This window comes from Delphinus delphis, chromosome 5 (assembly GCF_949987515.2).
Source record: "Delphinus delphis chromosome 5, mDelDel1.2, whole genome shotgun sequence".
In the NCBI taxonomy this organism is placed as follows: domain Eukaryota; kingdom Metazoa; phylum Chordata; class Mammalia; order Artiodactyla; family Delphinidae; genus Delphinus; species Delphinus delphis.
In genome coordinates, this window is record NC_082687.1 from 105,810,990 (window position 1) to 105,835,484 (window position 24,495).

Below are 24,495 nucleotides of genomic sequence, written 5' to 3' on the forward strand. Positions count from 1 at the left end.
TTAAACGCATGGGGAGAGGGAGGGTCAAGAGGGCTATCAGGAAGCAAGTCACTTTGCTCTCACAGAATCCCAGAAAAATTTCAGGAATTCAGGATACCAGAAACCACAGAGGAAGGGTATAAGAAGGGGCTGGAATCATGTTTAATTAAAAATTTTATTTAGAGACTCAGATTCCCACCACCACCTTGTGTAGGCAAGTAACTATTTCCCCCAACTCCTGCAAGAGACCGGAAGTTTATTCTATGAGAAAAGTGTAATAGAGACTCCAAGTATAGGGAGAGAAGGGTGAGAATGATGTGACACCAAAAATAAGAACTAAGTGCCCTTAATTCCAGAATTCCTTCAGAATCTAGAATCATCTCCTCAATCAGAGATTAAAAGAGCCTCCTTTACAGAATCAGAACTATCCCCAGAGAAAATACTATAGCTGTAATTTAAAAAAGCCAACTGGCCACCTGGTCACCCAATCACTAAGGAAGCCCACCTTCAAGCCTTTCATTCAGACTTCTGATCAACTTTTTAATGATTCACTCTTATATGAACTGACAGCCAAGGAATAACAAAATGTGGAAAACTTCCAAAATAGAAGAGACCAAAGCAACAAACACAATGAAAGGAGAGATCAGAAAAGATGTTGCATAATGAAACAGGGATAGAATGAAAAAGAAAAGGCATCAGAGAACAAGAAAGAACTTCTAAACACATGTTAGCCAAAATAAAAAGCAAGTAGAAAATCTAAAAGATGAAGTGTAGGACATCATCTGAAAAAAACAGGACAAAAAAAAAAGAGAGAGAGATAGGAGCTGAAAGAAGCATTTTTTTTTCAAATAGAGATTTAGTCCATGAATCCAATACCTCAATATTCTCAATAATAGGAGAACCAGAAAGATAAAACGGTGGGGAGGAAAATATCAAATAACTAATATAAGAAAATGTGTCAGGATGTGTTTCTCTTGACGGATGCGGGTTCGTGCCCCGGTGTGGGAAGGTCCCACATGCCGCGGAGCGGCTGGGCCCGTGAGCCATGGCCGCTGAGCCTGCGCGTCTGGAGCCTGTGCTCCCCAGCGGGAGAGGGCACAACAGTGAGAGGCCCGCGTTCCGCAAAAAAAAAAAAAAAAAAAAAAAAAGACATAAAGCAATGCACATTGTTATAGGAGAAAAGCATTAAAAAAATTTTTTAAATGGATAAGTGTTGTGATAAAAAGAAGTTCCTAACAGCTTCCAAAGAGAAAAAAGAAAAGAGGTCGCATAGAGAAATTCTGGAATCAAAATGCCGTCACACTTCTCAATAGCAACATGGAAAGCTAGAAGACAGTGAAGCAATGCCTTCAAAATTCTAAAGGAAAGTTTCCAACCTAAAATTTTATGCCTGACCAATCAATCAATCTTGTATGAAAGTAATAAAGAAAATGTCAAGGTCTCAAGAAAATGTGCATCAGGAAACTATGTAAAAGAGTGCTTCAGGGCTTCCCTGGTGGCGCAGTGGTTGAGAGTCCGCCTGCCGATGCAGGGGACGCGGGTTCGTGCCCCGGTCCGGGAAGATCCCACATGCCGCAGAGCGGCTAGGCCCGTGAGCCATGGCCGCTGAGCCTGCGCGTCCAGAGCCTGTGCTCCGCAGCGGGAGAGGCCACAACAGTGAGAGGCCCGTGTGCCGCAAAAAAAAAAAAAAAAAAAGATGTGCTTCACTAAAATAAGAGAGTAGGGCTTCCCTGGTGGCACAGTGGTTAAGAATCCGCCTGCCAATGCAGGGGACACGGGTTCGAGCCCTGGTCCAGGAAGATCCCACATGCTGTGGAGCAACTAAGCCCATGCGCCACAAATACTGAGCCTGTGCTCTAGAGTCCGTGAGCCACAACTACTGAGCCCACACGCCACAACTACTGAGCCCACACGCCACAACTACTGAAGCCCACGTGCCTAGAGCCAGTGCTCCGCAACAAGAGAAGCCACCGCAATGAAAGGCCTGCTCACTGCAAGGAAGAGTAGCCCCCACTCGCCGCAACTAGAGAAAGCCCGCGTGCAGCAACAAAGACCCAACGCAGCCAAAAATAACTAACTAAATAAATAAATTTAAAATAAAAATAAAATAAGAGAGTAGGTAATAAAAAGAAATAAGTGGTATCTAATCAGGAGTGGGTGAAGAGAGTTCTTGGTATGATGGCAAAGGGAAGTCACAGGACCAGACAGAGCTAGGTAGCAGGCAAAGAAAGCAGTGAGTCCATGTTTTAATAAAAGGTCAGGAGGCCCAGGAAAGATGTCTTCAGGAAAAAAAAAATGGAGCTGGCCAATTATTTGACAGTTTTCACACAGTGAAAAATTTTACCATAGAGCATCTTACAGAACTTCTGTGCAGGAAAAGTCTTGGATGTTAAAAAAAAAAAAAAATCATATGGCACAGTTAGTTTTGATTTGAAAGAGCAATATACATTGATTATATAGAAAAACAGAGATGGATTTCAGGAAAGAAAACCAATGAGTTGAAAAGCATTAGCTTTGGTCACCAGATTTTCTTTCGGGGTAGAGAAGTGTGTACGGAACAAGGAACTTTTTTTGTCATTACATGCCTTTTAGCATTATTTGAGTCATTACATGCCTTTTGGCATTATTTGAATTTTAAAGCCAATTACCTATAACATAATTGCGTGAAAGTTTTTAAAGAGGAGCAACAGAAGCGCACAACTGGGACCAAGCTTTCTTCTAAGATATCTGGTTAAGAATCCTTCTTTGAGAAGCAAAGGCTCAGAGCATGATTGGGTTGGGGCAAATTTAGAGGTCATTCAGTTCAACCTTCTCATTTCATAAATATAAAAGTTGAAGCTCCACCTGGGGAACAGGAACATAGCAAGTTAATGTGAGAGCTGGGACTAGAATCCAGTCATTGACTTCCTGTTCACTCCCCACATCTAAAGGAAGGAGTAAATGGGAACATAGAGAATTAGAATAACTTTTGGTATCAGAGGGATTGAATTTAAATCTTGTCTTCATCATTTGTGACCTTGGACCAGCCACTTGGCCTTTTTGTAAAATGGGAAATAACAACACCTATATGCATCGTTTGGACTAGGAAAAGGCTAATAAATGTTAAATGAATCTTTAAAAAGTAAACAAACAAAAACCCCCCAAGGACAGGATGCCTAGTACAGTCATAAATACATCTAGCACAAGCTTAGTTTTGGGAGTATGAATAAGGCATAGTCTTACTATCTTTCAAAATATGTCTTACATTAAAAATCAATACATACTCTTTACCAACATATATGTTCTTAGACTATCTGTGTATCTTTACCAACATATATGTTCTTAGACTATATGGGTATCTTTCTCAACATATATTGAGAAGAATCAATCAGTTTGTCTAGAATCTTGCCTTGTTTTTTAGAAGCTGCCAGTTGAAAGACATTCTGAGAGTGAGTGATGATTAATTTTGTTTATTTACCACCACATATAGCAAAGATACGTGGATTGAGGTTTCCTGGCTGTTTGGTTATGTTTCATTGGCTTACATCATAGGATGTGTTATAGTTAAAACTTTTATGACATATAGATTAATTGAAGTACAAATGTGAAGGAAAGGTCCTTAATTTATAGTCCATGAGTTCTGCAGCATTTATTTGGATCAAAAATATTTACATTTACTTTGGAATATGCATTACCTTGGCCAATAGATAAGTTTACAATTCAATTTTTATCCTTTATTAGAATTCAGTGTATGTACAGAGAACTACAATACCGAATTTTGGGGGTCAGTCAGTGAAACACTTGTTTGCTATGTTGTCAGCGAACCATTGATTAAATATGGGTGTTTTTCCCCCAGCACGTTAACCTTTATTAGATACTCATAGTTTATGTTTTGATACTCTTTCTACAGTTGTCAGATCTATCGGTGTGTATATTAATAGATCTATCTCTCCATTGTATATTATATTACAAACTCTCTGGGTCAGATGCTTTAAATGTAATTAGAAATTCGATTTCATACCAGTTTCTGTAGATAGGAATGGTTTAAGAAAAAAATTTAGATGTATTTCTCTTCGTTCTTTCCTTTCTTTGTCACTTCCTTTATGTGTAACCAACACATATCCCATTCCTTCTTCTCTTAAATCAGTGGTGAAGCTAAGAGTGATACCCAGAAATTCTTCATTGAAAAAGATGGTCTCTAAGGTTCCTTCCAGCTCTAAGTATGTTGGTCAGAGAAGGCATAGCATGATGTAATGGAAAACCTGTGAGCTTTGGAGTCAGACCTGGATTCAGAGTTCATCTGGAATGTTTGCTGGCTAGGTGATCTTGTCATGTTATTACAAGAGATAAGAAGAGCTATTTAAAGTATTAAAAAAAATTTTAAAGAATTAAATGATTAAATCAAGAAAAAATCTATGTAAAGATTTTGACATCTAGCAGACACTGCATACATGCTAGTCCCCTGTGGTGTTGTAATTCCAGAAGATAGTAGGACCAATGAGATGAATAAAATGAGAGGAAGTATACAATAGTCTGCCCATATCTATGCTTTTGCTTTCCTCTGTTTCAGTTACCTTTGGTCTGTCATGGTCCGAAAATATTAAATGGAAAATTCCAAAAAGAAACAATTCATAAGTTTGAAATTGTACACTCTCCTCCAACCAGCCCAGGACGTGAATCATCCCTTTGTCCAGGGTTTCCATGCTGTATACCCTCTCCCCCTGCCAGCCACCACCCACACCCCCAGCATAGGAACAAGCATAGTATAGTTGATTGACCCTTGAACTACATGGGTTTGAACTGCACGGGTCCACTTGTTTTTTTCAGTAAATATATACTAGAGTACTACATGAGCTGTGGTTGGTTGAATCCACAGGTGCAGAACCATGGATAAGGAGGGCCAACTCTAAAGTTTTACTCAGATTTTTGGCTGCGTGCGGTAGGGGATTTGGGGGAGAGGTCAAAGCCCCTAAACTCCGCATTGGTTAAGGGTCAACAGTATTTATAGAGTTCGGTACTATCCCTGGTTTCAGGCATCCACTGGGGGTCTTAGAACATATCCCCTGTGGCTAAGGGGGGACTACTGTATTTGCATAGAGTAGTTAGCTAGGCTGGAAGACTCCAAACTGTCTGAGTTGGGATCCTTAATTTGTTGTGTCACCTGGAACAAGTTACTTGACCTCTCTGGGCTTCAATTTCCTCATCTTAAAACAGTACCTACTTTAAGATATTTGTACATCCATGTTCATAGCAGCAGTGTTCGCAATAGCTGAGGTGGAAGCAACCCAAATGTCCATGGATGGATGAATAGGTAAACAAAATGTGGTACATATATATACAGGTGTCCCTTGGTATCCATGGGGGATTGGTTTCAGGACCCCCTCATATACCAAAGTCCGAGGATGCTCAAGTCCCTTATAAAAAATGGCATAGCATCTGCATATAACCTACACACATTCTTTCATATATTGATACCTTAAATAGTCTCTAGATTACTTATAATACCTAATAGAATGTAAATGTTATGTAAATAGTTGTAGGTACAATGTAAATGCTATGTAAATAGTGGCTGGTGCATGGCAAATTGAAGTTTTGCATTTGGGGAACTTTCCGGAATTTTTTTTTAATATCTTCAGTTCGAGGTTGACTGATCTGCAGATGTGAGACCTGCAGATATGAAGGGATGAGTGTATACAATGGAATATTATTAAGAAGTCCTATCAAATGCTACAACATGGATGAGACTTAAGGACATTATACCAAATGAAATAAGCCAGTCACAAAAAGCCAAATACTGTATGATTCCATTATATGAAGTATCTAAGGTGGTCACATGCATAGAAACAGAAAGTAGAATAGTGGTTACCAGGGGCTGGAGGGAGGGAGGGAGAAAAGGGAAGTTGTTGTTCAACGGGTATAGAGTTTCAGTTTTGCAAGATGAAAACATTCTGAAGGTCTGTTTCACAATGATGTGAATATACTTAACACTATTGGGCTGTACACTTACAATGGTTAAGATGGTAAATTTTATGTTCTCTGTTTTTCTACCACAATAAAATAGGTAGAAAAAATAAATAAATATATATAGTACCTACTTCATAGGGTTGTGCATTAAACAAGTAAATCCATGTAAAGCAGTTAGAATAAGCACTTAGCATTACTCAGGAATGTTAACTCTATATTATTATTATTAGCATTATTATCAGTGTCACTCCATGCTTCAGGAACGTGCTTTCTGCTGTTTGCTGCTGTGCTTCTTGCTCCTTTGCTTTTGGAATTCCTTTCTATCCTACAAGGCCCTCCTCAAACACCACCTCCTCCAGTTCACCATCCCTGATTTTTCCCCATCTGGATATCCCACTCCCTCCTTTGATGTTTCTATTTGTACTTTTTTAATGGCACTTAATGCATTCTGTCTTGTATAATACAGGTTTGGGTACTACTTGGATGCTGTTGATGTGTAGTGTTTTATTCTTTGTATCCCCTGTGAGTCACACATGTTAGCACATGAAATAACCAGAACTTTGTGAGTTGCCTAAACCTATGCAATTTGCACTTGAGTTAATTAATGTATTACGTGATTTGGATTAAGTTGTCACTGTTGACAGAGCATCAGAAAGGGATCATAGTTTTGACCTTTGTATTCCAAGCCACTACCATAATACTGATATATAGGAAATGCCCAGTGATTGCTGAGTGAATTAATGAATGAACTGATTAATGAATCAATGAATTGTGCCGTTTCTAGAACTATTAATAATTATAGACCTTTAATGATCAATAAGAAAGAATAACAAATTCCTCAACAAAATCACTCAACTTCATGTTGCTGCAGAAGCTCTCCACGCCACTTGTCTCATGATTTTTTTTTTCATGTATTTATTTTACTAAGGATTGAAATAAGATACAAAGATGGAAATGGTTGATGTGAATCTTAAGGCTTAATATCTATAGGTTTTCATCTGCATTCATTTTCTATTTCTGCTGTAGCAAATTACCACAAATTTGGCAGCTTAAAAATAACATATATTATCTCAACATATAACAAATGTTATCTTAAAATAACTTATATTATTTCTGTAGGTCAGAAATCCAGGTGGACTCAACTAGTTTGTCTGCACCAGGTGTCATTAGGTCAAAATCAGCTGTTGACTTGGTTCGGCTCTTATCTGAAGTCTCTGAGGGAGTGGTCCCAGGAGTGTTCAAGTTGTTGGTAGAATTCAGCTCCACACAGTTATAAGACTAAGGTTCCTGTTCCCTTGCTGAGTCAGACGGGAGTCGTTCTCAGGTTCTACAGCTACCCACACTCCCTGTCTCATGGCCTCCTTCACCATGAAAGCCAGCAATGGTGGGTCAAGTCCTTCTCTCTGACTTTTCTTTCTATTTCATCTCTTGTTTCCTGCCTGAGAAAGTTTTTTTTTTTTTTTAAGATGTTGGGGGTAGGAGTTCATTAATTAATTTATTTATTTTTGCTGTGTTGGGTCTTCGTTTCTGTGCGAGGGCTTTCTCTAGTTGTGGCAAGTGGGGGCCACTCTTCATGGCGGTGCACGGGCCTCTCACTATCGCCTCTCTTGTTGCGGAGCACAGGCTCCAGACGCGCAGGCTCAGTAGTTGTGGCTCACGGGCCTAGTTGCTCCACGGCATGTGAGATCCTCCCAGACCAGGGCTCGAACCCGTGTCCCCTGCATTAGCAGGCAGATTCTCAACCACTGGGCCACCAGGGAAGCCCAAAAGTTCTTTACTTTTAAGTCCTCACATAATTAGATTGAGCCCACCCATGTAATCCAAAATAATCTTGTTATTTTAAGGTCTTTAATCTTAATTACATCTGCAAAAATTTCTTGCCATGTTGACGGATTCCAGGTATTAGGATGTGAACATCTTTAGGAGATCATTCTGCCTACCATACCATCCCTGTCTCTTTTTTTTGCAATTTATTTGTTCACATAACCATGTCATTTGTCCTTTAGAGTTTCCCGCAGTGTGGATTTTGCTGATTTCATCCCCCTGGTTTTGTTTCACGTACTACCCTGTTCCCTGTATTGCCTAGAGATTGCTACTTAGGTCTAGATTGTAGAGACATAATCAGATCCAGGTTCACTTTTGGGATAAGACTACATCACAGGTGGTGGTGTGTTCTATCAGTAGACCCATGTCTGGTTGTCTCTTGTATAATGTGAGCAGCGTTCATGGTCATTGCCCCAGCTCATTATTTCAATAAGGATTGCAAATTGCTGACAGTCTTCTATTTTAATATTCTGCCTCATTTACTTTCCTTTATCAACTATTTGGTTACACTGAGGTACAGTTCACATAGGAAAGGCCAGAGAAAACTTTATTATTTTTCTGTATTTTCCAGTTTTCAAAGTGAATTGGTTATATGCCAGATGTGACCAGTTAGGCTTTTTTTTTTTGGTATAATTATTATTGACTTGCCAATTTAATATTTGAAATACTTCAGTCCACTGATGTTACAGTTCTCATTGATGCTTAGATATTCCCATTGGCTCCTGAGTGTTTTTGACAAGGCTTCAATGGTATCTAATAGCATCCATGCTTTCAGTATAACAAGCCGTTCCAGCTCATCTTGTATATTTCCTGCCTCATGTCTGACATCAGCTATGTCTCCATGGAGCTCAAAATTCTTTTAAGAGCAGATGCTATTATTTACCACAGTGTAGGTACTCGGGATGGTCATTGCTACTGGTTTGGTCTTTGTTTCTAGGCTTTTCAGTCATCTGAACTAGGCAATACCTTTTATTTATTTATTTATTTATTAAACAAAATCTTCATGGGTTCGTACTGATACTTCCAACTTGAATTCAGCACTGTGGGATTTTAACCTAACCTCACTTGTCTATCTCTTATATTTTCTTCTATGCTATAAAAAATTCTGTTTCCTAATGACATAGCATGTTTCTTGTTTTATCCCATAATATGCACATTAGAGTTCTAAAACAACAAACAGTAACAATGATTACTGAAAATAGTTTTGAGAATTTTTAAACGTTATTTTTTATGCAATAGCATCTTCCATAGCCATGTATATTCTTCATTCCTTTTTATAGCTGCAGAGTACTCCATTACATTTATTCTACCAGTGCTCTGTCAGTGGGAAATTGGCTTGTTTCCATTTTGTTGTTATTTCAAATATTACTTCAGTGAATAAATCTTTTTATATGTTTGTCAGTGTGTCCACTGGATAGATTTTATTACAAGTTAAAGCACGAATTACACATAATTTTGCTGAATATTGCTAAGTTCTTCCTCCAAAGGGTTGTGACATTTTTGTATTCCCACCAGCAATATATGATGGTATCTGTTTCCTTACAGTCTGGCTGATAGACTGTTATCAAATTTTAGGATTTTTGCCACAGTAATAGGTGATCATTAGATAATTATCTTAGTATAATTTCAATAATTATTTCTCTTATTTTGAACAGTATTGAACAACTTTGGTTTATGGCCTATTTGCATACTATTGTTCATGAACTGTCCAAATCTTTTACCCATTTTACTATGAGATTATTAGGCTTTTTCTTTATATTTAAAAGCTTGTTATATATTAAGTATATTAACCTTTTGTGCTATAAATTGCAAATCTTTTTCTCTCTTTATCATTTGTCTTTTTACATATAATTTTTGGGTTTTGTCATTTGAAAGGTTTTTTTTTTTCATTTTTACTTTGATGTACTTATTAACCTTACCCCTTATTATATGTGGACTTTCAGACATAGTTAGGAAATTATTTCCCACTCCCCTAGGTTATGGAGAAATTTACTTATGTCTTTTTATCTATTAATTTGTTTTTGCATGTTAGATCTCTAACCCATTTGAAATTTATGTGTGGTGAGAGGAAAGGATCTAATTTTATTTTTTATAGAGCTATCAGGTTAACCCAACGTCACTTATTAAAAAGTCCATCTTGTCCCCAGTGGTTTGAAGTGCCACCTTTGTTGCATGTTAAATTTTTGTATTCATATGGTTCCATTGATCTATATCATTATTTGCCTGTTTTTTGTTTGTTTTTCGGTATGCGGGCCTCTCACTGTTGTGGCCTCTCCCGTTGCGGAGCACAGGCTCCGGACGCGCAGGCTCAGCGGCCATGGCTCACGGGTCCAGCCGATCCGCAGCATGTGGGATCTTCCCGGACCGGGGCACGAACCCGTGTCCCCTGCATCGGCAGGCGGACTCTCAACCATTGGGCCACCAGGGAAGCCCTATTTGCCTGTTTTTTTCTGACCTGCGTTTGATGGCATGGAAATTAGGAGCAAGTGATGCAATAAAACCTTTTAGACCTAATAAAATCCATCATGTAAATAGTTCTTAGAATTAGTTGTTTTGTTTAAGTGAGGGAAATAAACTCACTCTTTAGCATGTAGCAAAAGGAATGTGAACCTAAGTAAAGGGAGATTTATAAAAATAAATTGTCGAAACTTTTCTTTAAGAGAGTTTCATGGGGAAGCAGCCTGATGTGATTAACACTGAGGTCAGGTTCTGGATCAGGATCCCACCCTTCAGGAGCTGCTATGTTGTGAGCATATTCTTCATTTCCCCGAGCTTTAGTTTCCTCGCTTCTCAGATGGAGATAAAAAAATCTTTCAGGGTTGTGGTGAGCACATAAGGATCTGCACACCGTCACCCAGCATAGCTGCCAACACGTAAAGGGCACTAGGTGAGTGTTGGATCTCTTCTCTCTCCCTCCAGGGAAAAATGCATCTATAATTTTCACTATGAGGTTTTCTCCAGCTACTCACGAAAATAAGAACTAACCCGATTTTTACCCTGCAAAGCTGGTTAAATAAAGGGGCAGATGAGAAACCAAGATTCTTTAATTCTCCAGTAGTTGGTGCTGCCTTCACTGGACGGCAGCCTGCCTAGGCTCTTTTTTCACGGTGGGGCAGGAAGGGAGGTTGACAGCAACCATAGGGATTGTTGACTTCTATGGAGGTGATGGACGCCTGGTAGGAGGGGAGAATTCAGGAACAGGGTTGCGAGCAGAGAGCTTGCTTTCCTCTTCTCAGTACAACTTTGTTTTTGGTTTTCCAGTTCAAATGGGGAATCTGACTTATACTTAACATCCAGAAATTTCCAGAAAATCTCTTTGTCTTTACCCTAAAAGTGCCTCCTTACCCTGAAGTTGAGAGATTTATGTCTAGAAAGAACAATTATTATCCAATACAATTTGCCTCTGTTCAGAATGAAATGGAGATCTGAGCATTTTTCTGACAAAATGCTTCATCTTTCAAGATCCCTACATCTGATTTTCTTTCAGGTTTCTAGTTTTCCTTATTTAGCCTAATAATTTTCACAATTGTCTACTTTAGATTGTAAAACAGTATAGATATATTTAAGAGATTTGTTCCAAAAACATGTTTTAAAATCATTTTAAAGTTATTTTTCTTTTCATGAATTATTGATGTGCTAATCATGACTTCAATCCGTAATGTTTTTCCTTTTTAAATAAAGCCATTAAAAATATTTCATACAGTTCATCATTCAATGTTAAGAATTGTAATTATATGAATATGAACAGGTGCTACATAAATATGATTTGATCAGTTTTAGACAACACTGATTAGAGTCTATTCAGACAGCATTTGAAATACTGTTTTCACATACACTTCTATTAAATCTTTGCAACAGCATTGTCAGTATTATTAACCATAGTTTATGGTTGAGGAGACTGAGGCCCAAAGAAGTTCAATTTTAAGCAGCCCAGGATCACACAGCCAATTGCAGTTCTGGACTAGAAATTCTGAGTCCAATGTAGAGTTCTTTCCGCAATGCTACAGCTGAACTGAATTTTCAATCAGCAAGAGCATTAGTTTAGACATGCATACATATTGAATTCTCCGTATTTAACATGACATCAGATTTTCCATTGAATGAATCCTGTGCTTCATTACAAATGTTCCATTTGTAATCTTGCAACCTCTTGCTTAATTTTCTTAATTAATATGAATAGCTAATTAGTCCTTTGGTATGTCCAAATGAGAACTATTTAAACTACTATGAAATAATATTCTGGTAACTTGAAACCTCTTAAGGAACAGTCCTCACAAAAGGTTTTTGCTTTTTTTTTTAAATGGCACAAAGTAGCACTCTTAGTTAAAAAAGAACTTAGTGCTGAGGTCTGGTTTTGTTTTCCAGGTGGCGTTGCATGCTTGTGGAGTGGCAACAGACATGGTGATTGAGCAGTGCATCAAAACACGAGCTTCCTTTGTCACGTGCCCTTGCTGTTATGGTTTCATTCAGAACACTTCAAAGTTTAATTTTCCAAAAAGGTGAAATCTTGTATTCTGCCAAAGGCACCAATATGAGTATTAAATTGGTACACAAAACTCATTTGGTATAAAGTTGCAAGGAGGTTTCAGTTTTGAGCTCATTTCCTTTTCCACAATGGCAAGTATTGTTTATAAGCTGTATAAGGAAGAGAGGATCTCCTCCATGTCTGCCCTTGATTTTTTTCTCCTAAATCCAGCTCTTGCTGAAATTTAGAAGCGAGTGTATCCAGGAGTCAGCTGACTGGAAGTCTGCCAGCTTCAGCACTTCTCTGTGTACTTCTAAATGGAAATCATCACCTGTGAGAGGCAGTAGAGTGTAGTGGTTAAGTGCTTAGGACCTGGAAGTATTCCACCTGGATGCAAGTATTGACTTCTCATGCTTTTTTTTTTTTTGCGGTACGCGGGCCTCTTACTGTTGTGGCCTCTCCTGCTGCGGAGCACAGGCTCCGGACGCGCAGGCTCAGCGGCCATGGCTCACGGACCCAGCCACTCCGCGGCATGTGGGATCTTCCCGGACCGGGGTACGAACCCGTGTCCCCTGCATCGGCAGGCAGACTCTCAACCACTGCGCTACCAGGGAAGTCCAGCTCCTCATGCTTTTGTAAATTGTTTCACCTCAGGCAATCTACTCAAACTCTTTTTGCCTACATTTGCTCATCTACAAAAGGGGGATTATAATAGTAACTACCCCAAGGTTTTTATGAGAATTGAATGATATATATGTTAATCACTTAGAAGTGGCACAGAGTAAGCACTCCATAAATGTGAGCTGTTATTAACTAGTAACAGTAGTAGTAACAGTAGTAGTAACAGTAGTAGTTTTAAATTCTGCCCGCGAGTGGTGGTGGTTAACCTGCAAGCTCAATGGCCATTTTTACAGTCCTCCTTATCCCACATAGAAAAGGGAGACATTTTAATTCTCACCACTTTAACTAAACCTAGTGGAGGGCCATTCTTGGTGTTTATGACATTTCACTCTGACTTATAGTTACGGAGAATCCAGCTGATCATTTTAATTATAGGAGAGATTAAATATGCTAGTTTTGGAAAGTCTGTCCTATCATGTATCAAAAAAGACTTCTTGATCATTTTCATCATTGCTTTTTAGAAACCTTCGAAATTTCCATTTGAATTTGTACTTAAGAGCTTCTAAGTAATTTAAAGTAAAAATAATAGCCTTCTTTTTCTTTATTTCATTATTTTGTTGTTTCCTATAATTTGCAACTGTTGAGAGAAGAACAAAGGATCTATGGAAAAGCAAAAAATAAAATATAATTTGAGGGTTATTCAATACTTGAAACTTTATTTTATTCTAAATCTATACAGATAAAATGTGTAGTTTAAACCCATCAAGAAATTTGTAAGTCTAGCACTATAAAGATTCTTAAGAATGGTAATTTGAGTTGTTCAGCCTGCAATCTCACTTAACTGATTTTTAAAGCCTCAATTTAGGGACTGTCAACTTTTTCACATCTCTGTAGATTTACTGATATTTGCCCCCTTTGTCATTAGAGGACAACTCCCAGGTCACTAGCCCTTTGCCCTCATCACCCTAGGGCCAGGTGCCAGACAACTAAGGATAGCCCCTATGCTTCAGAACCTACTGACATTGTTCCAACCGGCCAGTCCTAAGCTTGATCACTCTGCCCTGCCATTCCTGGAATACGTAATAAAGGCTATTGACCGTGTTTTACCCCATTGTCTCTGCCTCCTGATCAACCGGGTGCTTCCCCATGTGACCCTGTATGACATGGCTTGCCCCCTCTTCTTGGGAACTCTGAATAACAAACTTTCTTTGCAGTGGCAGTCCTCTCCTGATTTGTTGGCCTCACCGCACCTGAATAACAATAAAACCTACATTTTTAAAGTGCCTGAATCTGTGTGCACCCATGTGGGGAAGAGAAAAAAGTTATACTTCTCTACTAGTGTAAACAATCTTTGAAAGAAATTCTTTAAAATTCATTACATACCGATGGTATACTTTTGTCTTTTTATAAAGATATTTCAAACTGGCATAGTTTTTAGTTCAGGACAGTATTATATACTCCTCAGATAAAATACATATTTTTGTTTATAATTTAATTTCAAGACTATTTCTACTCTTAATCTTTGGTATTTAAAATGAGTAATTCTTTTCTCTTTTCTATTTCAGTGAACAATTCAAGAAAACTTTATCATACAAGGTAACTTTAAAAAGATCTAGATGTTTTCCTCACATACTTTTCATTGCTTCTTTATTTTCCCTCTCAAATTTGTAATGGAGTGTATAATCTATAGTTATACTTGAATTACTCATGAACATCTAATACAGATATTTTTTCTTGTTGGCAAATCAAGATTAATCTTCAAGTAGTTGACAAGATTTGTGAAAGGTCCAAGAGTTTACCCGACTCACCAGCTAACAAGTTAGCCTGCCACAGTTTCATGGATGCTGGCAGAAGATAGGAAACTCCTGAGTCAGAGACAAAGGATAGAATTGCTCACAGCAGTAGGAGTAGCCAGACTATCATCATTTTTACACTGACTCTCTGAGGCCCAGTTCCCACAGGGCAGCACAAACAGGGCTAGCGGACACCTACATATATACAGTGAGTTGCATTATAGGGGAGGAAACCTGAGTTTAGGAAACTCAAATGTTTTACGATGTAGTCTTTAAGTAAGCATGCCTCCCCTTTTCTCTAGAGGGAGACACTGTATAGCTTCCAAGGCCGTTCACTATACAAATGTCTTTGTAAAGATAATCTGGAACAGAGGTGAATTTTTCTGTAAAAGGTAAGATAATAAATAGTTTAGGCTTTGCTAGCCACTTGCAAATCTCCCACATACTCTACATTGTCCTTGTCATTGTTTTTATTGGTTTACAACCCTTTAAAAATGTAAAAGCCATTCTTAACTTTCAAGCCATACAAAAACAGTTCATAGGCTAGATTTGGGTTGCCAGCCCCTGGTCTGGAACAAAGACAGTGCCTCTGCTTATAAGATGTGAAGAAACACAAGAGACCCACAGAGAATTGTCTTCCAGCGGTAGTCAGAACATTACATAGTTTTGAGACCCACAGAGAATTGTCTTCCAGCGGTAGTCAGAACATTACATAGTTTTGAGTCACCAGTCTGAGCAAAAAATAAATAAACAAAAACCAAAAACTAGACCTTTGTTTTTAATCCGTACTTGAGTGATGCTAGGTAAAGCAAACTCTTAAGAGGGTATATGGGAAAAACCTAGGGCAGTGAGGAGGTAGGCTGCCACAGCCTCACTGGCTGGGGAAAAAATGTAAACTTTCTAGAGTTGGGAGAGATGGGACACCCAGGCTCTTTCAGAGAGCATAAAACTCCCTAGTACCTCAGTTCATCTTTATCTCCTCTTTCTCCCACACCCCCAGAGCTGCTTGGCTACCCGCCCTTCGAGTGTCTTAGGTGTAAATGCTCTACAGAGAAGTCTTAACCTCTCGGATGCTATTGCAAGATGGTATCTCAGTATTTCTTAACCATGGTGGGTGGACTGGCAGGCAGAACTAAATGAACCTAGTGCCCGGATATCTTGAGAGTCACCTTGGAAGTATTTTTCTCCATAGTTCAGTTTAGGCAGCAAGCCTTTACTGAGTACTTACTATGTGCCTTCCCCTTTCAGAATTTAACTTCTACTGGGGAGAACACATACACAAATAATTCCAATAAAATATGATGAGACTTATCAGGACAAGGGAAACAAACCTCATCTGAGGTTGTGATTGCCTTGACATTACCTTTACTTAAAGTGAACCTTAATTTACAAACATGAGGATAAAGAGCATGCTTTTCTTCAAATTATATAATTCTAAATTCTTCAGTCTCTTTATGCCAGTTCATAGGAGCTTAGTAAATCTTACTCATTTGAATCATTTTATTAGTATCCTACCCATTGCCACTAAATTTTATAGTGGCCATTAAAGAAGTTTTTTTTTTTTTAGAGTTGAGACAAAAGTAACCCTTCTAAAAGAACCAACATCACACAATCACTTACTTAATAAGGTAATCAGAATAAACTTATTTAAAAGTTGAGACAAAAATAACCCTTCAAAAAGAACCAACACTGCAAATCACTTATTTAATAAGGTAATCATGATAACCTTTTTAAAAGATGTAGGCCTCAAATTGAATGTACAAAAGACCAAGGAGACAAATGATTGATCTGAGTTCAACACTGTTTGCTAAGCTGACAGGTGAGATCATTTACACACTTGGAAACTACAGCTGTTTTGAATGAACAGTTGTCACGGGAGCAGTGCAGTCATCTCAACTCTGAGTAATCACTCACCTTGGGCTACTTGCAGATAGATATAAGAGTGCAGTGCAGACTCATCACCTCTCTGTCCCTTTAAAGGCTTGTTCTTTTCATTAAATTAATCTTTCCTAAAATTGTTAAGCAGAAGCAATAATCTCCCTCCCATTCTCTCCAGTCCCCTTTATAGTCTGTCTTAAAGCACAAATAATGCACCTCCTGCAGCCTTCTGGAGTGGGAGGAGGGAGTGGGCCAGCCTTCTCTCCTCTGAAGGGATGGAGGGAATGGAAGGGTCCAGCCAAGCAGAAGAGGAGCCAGCACCCTGCTGGGGATGTGGGAGAACTGCAGAGGCCACAGTAGTGATCTTCTATAGTACTTCCTTTCCTTCACGTAGTAGAGGCAAAGCCACTTAGAATGTCTTCTTGGAGCCATGTTCCTGAGACTCAAATTTTATTCAAAGGAAAATATAAGTGACTTTTAGGTCTTTTAGTTTAACACATTATAACCACAAAATTGTAAGCATATTTTGGCTAAAAGCAGCTGGGTAAAGAGCCCTGAGGCCCTTCCATGCATCTGTTCTTAAGAACTGTATCTGAAGAACAGTCTACTTGAAGGGAGAAAAAGTTATTGAGTACCATTTTCTGAAAATGTGCTTCTTTCAAAAATACTATTTGTGCAGCACTTTATGCAATTAAACAATGTAGAGTTCCAGAAAAAGGAGTTCGTTTTTTGTTTTTTAATTTTGAAGCAGATTAAAGTAAAGCTACAGTCCATTGCTTTTTCTTTTAGGAACACATGATTCTATGCAGATTTGCAGATCAGACAGCTGTCCAGCTTCCACCCCAACGAAGGCTCATAGGTATGTGTTTTCACAGAGCAGCTGTTGAGTAGATTACATACAAGATGCCTAGGAATCAATGGACCAACTCTATACGGGAAAATGGGGAACCTCTATTTTGTCCATTTATCAACAAGACACTAAAGTTTGTTTTTCCCAGAAAAAAAAATCTATCTTGAAAAGGGCTCTAACTATAACAATATTTTGTCCCATTTTTGTCAACATTAATACTTTCCAATGTATTTTCAGTGTTTGTACATTGAGTAGAATTATTATGTTAAATCTTATTGTCACAAACAAACTGAAGAATCTATCAAAAGCCATAGAAGAAAATATTAAAGATGGAAAAATCAGCTATGCATGCCAAAATTGATATATTACAAAATGTATAAACAAGGATGATGATGTTTTCTTTTCAGAAAAAAGTATACTCGTATATTATTAATCATAGACCAATTTATTTGACATTTGTATTATTAAACATTACCTAACTTGGAAGAAAAATAGCATTTTAAGTTTAAGTAATGAATTTATCCAAGACTTTGCTTTAGAAAAAGTGATCACATTTGGAAGGATAATAACAGCTAACAGCTATTGCACGTTTAAGCTCTGAGCTAAATGTCCTCCACCCATGATCTCAATAAATTCTTATAAAAATAATTATGGAGTATGTGCTGTTGTTTACATTTTATGGATGGGAGAGCTTGCCCAGGATCCTTCAGCTGGTGGATGGTGAAGCCATACTGTAAACCCTAATTATTTGATTCCAGACATAAAGCTCCATTTTTGCAGTGACCCCCAGTGATAGAGTCACATCACTGGAAGGTTAGGTTCCAAAATTAGGGCTTAACATGATTAAATAAAGTCAAAACTAATCTTAAAAATTATTCAGAAAAGCCCTGCATTGGAGACCATCATGATATAGCAGAAAACAGATTGCTGTTTCTTTGGCTCAGCACCAGGTGTAGTAATTAGCTTGCATTCAGGGACCATGTTGCATGAGAAATAGTTATCTTTAAACTGTAAACTCAAGGTCAGCATAGCAAGATAATCACAGTTGGAGAGGCATTTGAGACGTGAGTCTGAAGGAACAAGTGATTTCCTTCTTTTTCTACACCCTGGAGCATAAACATATGGAAGAAGCTTGCTCTTTCCTGCATGCAACCTCTTTCATTCTCTTTCCCTCTTCCTCCTCTTTTTCCCATTCCCAACATTTTGAGTAGTTGAATGCACAGTTGAATCTATATAGAGAGAGAGGTGTAATTTACGTGTGTGTGTGTGTGTGTGTGTGTGTGTGTGTGTGTGTATGTATGTGTATCAAGTTACATTTGCTACAGCTCCACTAGAGTCAATGAAGGCATAATTGGTGTGATGGATGGGGGTGTATATGTTGATGTTTAGGCATCAAACCAGAAGGAGTGGCTGGGAGGGAAATTGCTAGAGTGGAGGAGGAGGACCATTTGGCAAGATCGCCGCATGAAGGGAGGGAAAGTCAGGTTCAAAGTCACAGACCCCATGAAATGTCTACATCTATTCTTTGAACCATACTTTTGTTCTGTGAACATTTTAGGAAGCTTCCCAGACCCCGAAAGGTAGACTACCAACAACTGACTTTCAGTTGTGAAGACACTTCTTCAACATGTAAAAACATGAGACTCTTCTATGTAATGCAAAAGGAAAAATTAACTGGACTGGGGTCAAAGCCAAGGGTAAATGAGCTGCAGTGTAAACCCAAAATGGGTACTGAAGGAATGTAGAGCATCCCATTCTGACAGAGAATGTTTCATTTTAAATTGAAAGGTAGGTGGGGTGGAGGGGGGAGCATTTACAGATGTCTTAAAGGAGGAACAGTATTTTAAGGAAAAAAAGAATGTCAGCCATGCAGCTGTTGATGACGAGGGGGCCATTTAGCCTAAATAGAATCCTAGACATCTCTTTTTATATCGTTTCTATCGCAGTTCATCCTTTTTGGCATGGGGCCTTTTAGGGGAAATGTACAACATATTTTATTTATTTATTTATTTTTTGCGGTACACGGGCCTCTCACAGTTGTGGCCTCTCCCGTGCGGAGCACCGGCTCCGGACGCGCAGGCTCAGCGGCCATGGCTCACGGGCCCAGCCGCTCCGCGGCATGTGGGATCTTCCCGGACCGGGGCACGAACCCACGTCCCCTGCATCGGCAGGCGGACTCTCAACCACGGCGCCACCAGGGAAGCCCATACAACATATTTTAAATCTGAATCTTTCGTTGTCAATTTCTTACCTACTGATTTCACCTTCCACTGTTTTTGTGGGAGGATTCATCTGTCTTCCACAGAAGAACTTTTCTATTTCAGTTACGTCTTTACTTTTAAAGCTGTTTTAGCTTAGCAATTTCTGCTGTCATTCAAATAAATCATTTTAAAATAATGTATAGGAATTATTGTAATTATTGAGGAAAAAATGGAACGAATGAAGTTCTGCATAGTCAGTAACCTTTTTCCAAGAAGATGAAAACGTTTATATATTGAATTTAAAGAAATTGAAAGTGTAAAAGTAAACCTTAGCTTTGAATATATTCAACCCCAAATCAGTTTTTTTTCCTTAGCTACGTTGAATTAGAAGTTTGCATTTGCCAAAGGGCACAAAATAACTGCTTTGCTTGCCAGTCAAGTTTCCTCTTTTGTTTTCCAATATTAGAAAGAAAATTGAATTACCGCTATTTCATAAGGGTACAGGAGCTCTATTAAATTAAGATTATATTACACTCAACATTACACATCCACCTGAAATAATCAGCACACAGTTGAGAATTTTCTCAAATATTTTTCTGTTATTTCTTCATTGTCCTAAAAACTCCATGTGCAAAATGTAATATGTCTTTCGGGTATCCCTTTGTCTGGATGTTATTTTAGACATTCTTAAAGACAGATTTTTTTTTTTTTTACAATATTGCAGATAATGTATTTTCATAGGGCATGAAAGGAAAAGGAAAGGTGTTAAAATGGATTTTTAACCAAAGTGGGAAATGGAATCTGTAGTTTTTATTTGAGATTTATATATAAATACATTTTAAAAGGTTAACATTCTTTAAATTACTAGCAGAAACAAATCTGTGAAATGTCCTATATTTGTAATTGTCTTCTGTCCGTACTGATCAAGAATTAAATTGAAAGAGACGGAACAGGACTTGGGGGCAAACATCATTTTGCATAGTACTCGTAGATTTTGTCATTGTAGAGAGTCCCTTAAACAAATTGAAGCTGCACTGTTAGCTGAAGGGTGTCTCATGTTACCATTTTACTGTATTTCAGGAAAACAGTGCATGTTCCTGGTGGATCTGGATCGAGCAAGAGCTGCAGAAGAACGTGGCTACTCCATTCAAGTGATGTCCATGGAGCCAGAGAGCTGCTCTCCCAAAAATAACATGATTGTGGGAGTCCCCATTTAGAATGAGATATTCCACGTTTGATGTTTTGCCATCCGTCTCTGTGATGAAAGCCCAGTGGCATTCAGGAGGGTCTTGGCATAACTAGGAAACAGCATTAGCCATCTTGAACCTATTGTGCTCAGGGAAGAACACAGCAGGAAAGTCTTGGAGGAAGGCTGCCTGCAAAGCATCACAAATGCTCTTGTAATTGTGATTAAAGGACTGCTGGTTTTCATAGTGAGAATCCCCAGAAGTCTCAGCTGCCAGCAGAGTGATACTCATGAGAGGAGTTTCCATTACTGGAATAACGATTTCTTTCTCAGTTCACAGCTTTTCTGATCTTGCCAGTGTGGGGTTCAGTTCAAAAGAATGTACTTGCAGCCTTAAAACCATTTAGAGATTCAAGTGGAGACCAAAACTAGACTCAGTGGGGTTTGTTTGTTTGTTTGTTTTTTATATTTTTAACAATTGTAGTTTTTAAATAATTTTTTCAAAAATCTAGTCAGATAGTTACAGTGTGCTTATATTTTTAAGCCGGGGTGAGTTAGACTTATATATCATTTCATATACTCCTCTTAAACATATTTCTCATAAATTACCAAATAAGATCATTGCTGGTTCAAACATTTTATATGAAGATTTTAAATAATTTCAGTAAACTTCCCATTACAGGAACATGTAATTTGGACTTAAATTCTAACTAATCAGTAAATACATTGATTTATTAATTCAAGTCAATAAATAATTGTTACAGATCCATTATTTTCAAGATCCTGACCTAGATTCGTCTAAGGATACAAAGATGAGTTGCAACAGACACAGTGCCTTGCCTGTAGAAGTAAATCATGTACAAGAGAAAGGTTCATGAATTAGTTAAGTTCTTTACATCATAATATAATGTATGGTCACAGGATTTGTTTTTCAGATACCAATCTTTTTTTTTTTTTTTTTGGTGGAAGGAGGTGGAAGGAGTTGAGTATGGAAGCTTATTTGAGTAGTTCTCTCCACCCAAATTGTCCTTATTCCACCAGCCAAAGTTTTTAAAACCAGATGGCAGGTCTTTTCTCACATGCTGCTAATTATTTTTTACATGTCCTGGGTTATTCCACTTGAGCTGAGATTTATTTCATCGATTTTGATGTTTTCAACCCCCCGTATGACACATATCATGAGGAGAAAGGGCTTTAATAAATAACTCTTTCGTCACTGTGGATTAAAATACAGGAATAATTTATAAAGGGTATGGGGGTTTGAACTCTTGCTTTCTGGGATAAAATTAAAAGAATTAACCATCAGCCCTGAGTATCTTAGTCATTTGCACGTATAAACACACCATGCTCTTTTATCCAGGGCTTTTTCAATTGAGGAAAAATTTACAGCCAATAAAATAGCAGATTTTTTTTTTTTTCTTTTGCGGTACGTGGGCCTCTCACTGTTGTGGCCTCTCCCGTTGCGGAGCAACAGGCTCCGGACGCGCAGGCTCAGCGGCCATGGCTCACGGGCCCAGCCGCTCCGCGGCATGTGGGATCTTCCCGGACCGGTGCACGAACCCATGTCCCCTGCATCGGCAGGCGGACTCTCAACCACTGCGCCACCAGGGAAGCCCAAAATAGCAGATTTTAAGTGTTCAGTTTGAGAAGTTTTGACAACCATATATACTCATGCAAGCACCACCAGAAATAAGATATAGAATATTTCTGTCAGTCTAGAAAATTTTCTCATGTGCTTTCAGTTCAATTTCCCCCACCCCAAAGGCAACCACTCTCTGATTTCTATCACCCTACATTTGTTTTGCCTATTTTTATCCTTCACATAAATGAAGTCATTTAGTATGTAGTCTTTTGTGTCGGGCTTCTTTTGCTCAACATGGTATTTTTTGAGAAATATCCACTTCATTGTGTGTATCAATGCTCTCTTCTTATTCTTAAGTAGTATTTCATTATATCAAAATGTGTTTATCCATTCTCCTACTGGTATTTATTTGGATTGTTTTCACTTTGAGGATATTAAGAATAAGGTCTATGAATGTGCTTGTACAAGTCTTTTTGTAGACATATATTTTCATTTCTCTTGGATAAATACCCAGTAGTAGAATTGCTGGGTCATTGAAGAAATGAATGTCAGTTGCCAAACAATTTTCCAAAGTTGTTGTACCATTTTATATTCCCACCAGCAATGTATAAAGGGTCTGGTTCTCTACATCCTCACCAACATTTGATGTTGTCAGTTTTTTAAATTTTTACCATTCTGGTGGATGTGAAATGGTATCTCATTGTGGTTTTAATTTTCATTTCTCTGATAACTACTATGTTAAGCATCATTTATAAAGTGTCTACTAAAGTCTTTTGCTCATTTTTAAAATTAGGTAATTTGGGGTATTTTTTATTGTTGATTATATATTCTGGATATGAGTCCATTGTCATATAAATGTATTGAGACTATTTTTCCCAGTCTGTGGCTTGCTTACTCATTTTTATAATGAATGTTTCAATTTTTAATAAGCCTAATTTATATTTGTCTTTTATGCTTAATATTTTCTGTGTCCTCTCTAATAAATCTTTACCTACCCTAAGATTATAAAAATTCTTCCTATGTTCTTATAGAAACGTTATGATTCTAGCTTTTTACATTTAGGTCTATGATTCATCTCAAATCAATATTCACTCATAGAGGTAAGTTTTGAGGAATATACAGTTGTTTCAGTGCCATTTGTTTAAAAAACTTTCCTCATTGAATTGACTTTCAACTGAATTCTCAGTTGAAAAACGATAGATGTATATGTATGAGTCTATTTCTGAATTCTCTGGTCTGTTCCATTCATCTGTTTGATTATTGGAGCTTTATAGTAAGTCTTGAAATTAGGTAGTTTGTCTTCCAATTTCACTTTTTATTTTGCAGATTATTTTGGCTGTGCTAAATCCATTGTTTTTCCATATAAATTTTTTAATTGGCTTGTCAGTTTCTTTTAAAAACAAAAAGGCTGCTGAGATTTTTGGTATTGCCTGGAATCTTTAGGTCAGTTTAGGGAAAATGGACACATTAACAATATTGAGTCTAACAACCCATGAACATAATGTACCTTTCCATGCATTTAGATCTCCTTTAATTAATCTCAGCAATATTTTATAATTTTCAGTGTAGATGTTTTATTTATTATTCTTTGATAGTTCTGAGGCTGTTACCTTGAGTTTTTGCATACTGTTCCCACTACCCAGAATAGCCTCTTTTACCCGTCCCACTAACATCATCTCATTCAGCCTTCTGTTCTTAAACTCAACCTCCTGAGGGACGCCTTTCCTAACTTCCCTGGAGTTAGGTACCTATTATAGAATGTGCACCATCCAGAGGAGTCTTCTCCATCCTCCCCAAGTGACTCAAAGCACCCCTTCCCCACCCACAAAAATAAAAGCCCATATGATGAGTATGGAGAATAAAAAAGGAAGTGATCCCACTGTTCTCCCACCCTTGTTCTCAGGCATGGACTTCTTCAGCTGTGATGGCTGTGGCCAGTCCTAGACATGGGTATTAACAATTGCTCTTGATTTTTTCTGAGTAAATCCTTGCCAAGGCTGCTTCTCAGCCAGAGCAAATAAAAGGGGTTGGATACAGGCAGCAAGGTTGTTGCAGTGACAACAATCCCAGAAAGTGACCTGGTCTCACCCCTACCCTTGTCCATCAAAAGCAGCGCTGCTCCTCAATGATTTGTCTCCCCCATGGTTGTAATATTAGAAGCCAGAGCTTATCG

At 38.1% G+C, this 24,495-nt stretch overlaps 1 protein-coding gene across 2 annotated transcripts in view; it reads left to right on the forward strand.

The window, feature by feature from the left end:
* The window catches only part of GSTCD (glutathione S-transferase C-terminal domain containing), a 131,374-nt gene extending 108,062 nt beyond the window's left edge, over nucleotides 1–23,312 (forward strand). The window contains exons 9-12 of one of the 2 annotated variants that reach the window (XM_060012843.1): nucleotides 12,112–12,245; nucleotides 14,398–14,428; nucleotides 17,293–17,362; nucleotides 20,635–23,312. In XM_060012843.1, the coding sequence (XP_059868826.1) occupies nucleotides 12,112–12,245; nucleotides 14,398–14,428; nucleotides 17,293–17,362; nucleotides 20,635–20,771 (372 nt within the window). In that variant the 3' untranslated portion in view covers nucleotides 20,772–23,312. Of the gene's footprint in view, nucleotides 1–4,105; nucleotides 4,152–12,111; nucleotides 12,246–14,397; nucleotides 14,429–17,292; nucleotides 17,363–20,634 lie in introns of those variants that run through there. The other variant, XM_060012844.1, reaches the window with a different exon arrangement.
* The last annotated feature ends 1,183 nt before the right edge of the window (nucleotides 23,313–24,495 follow it).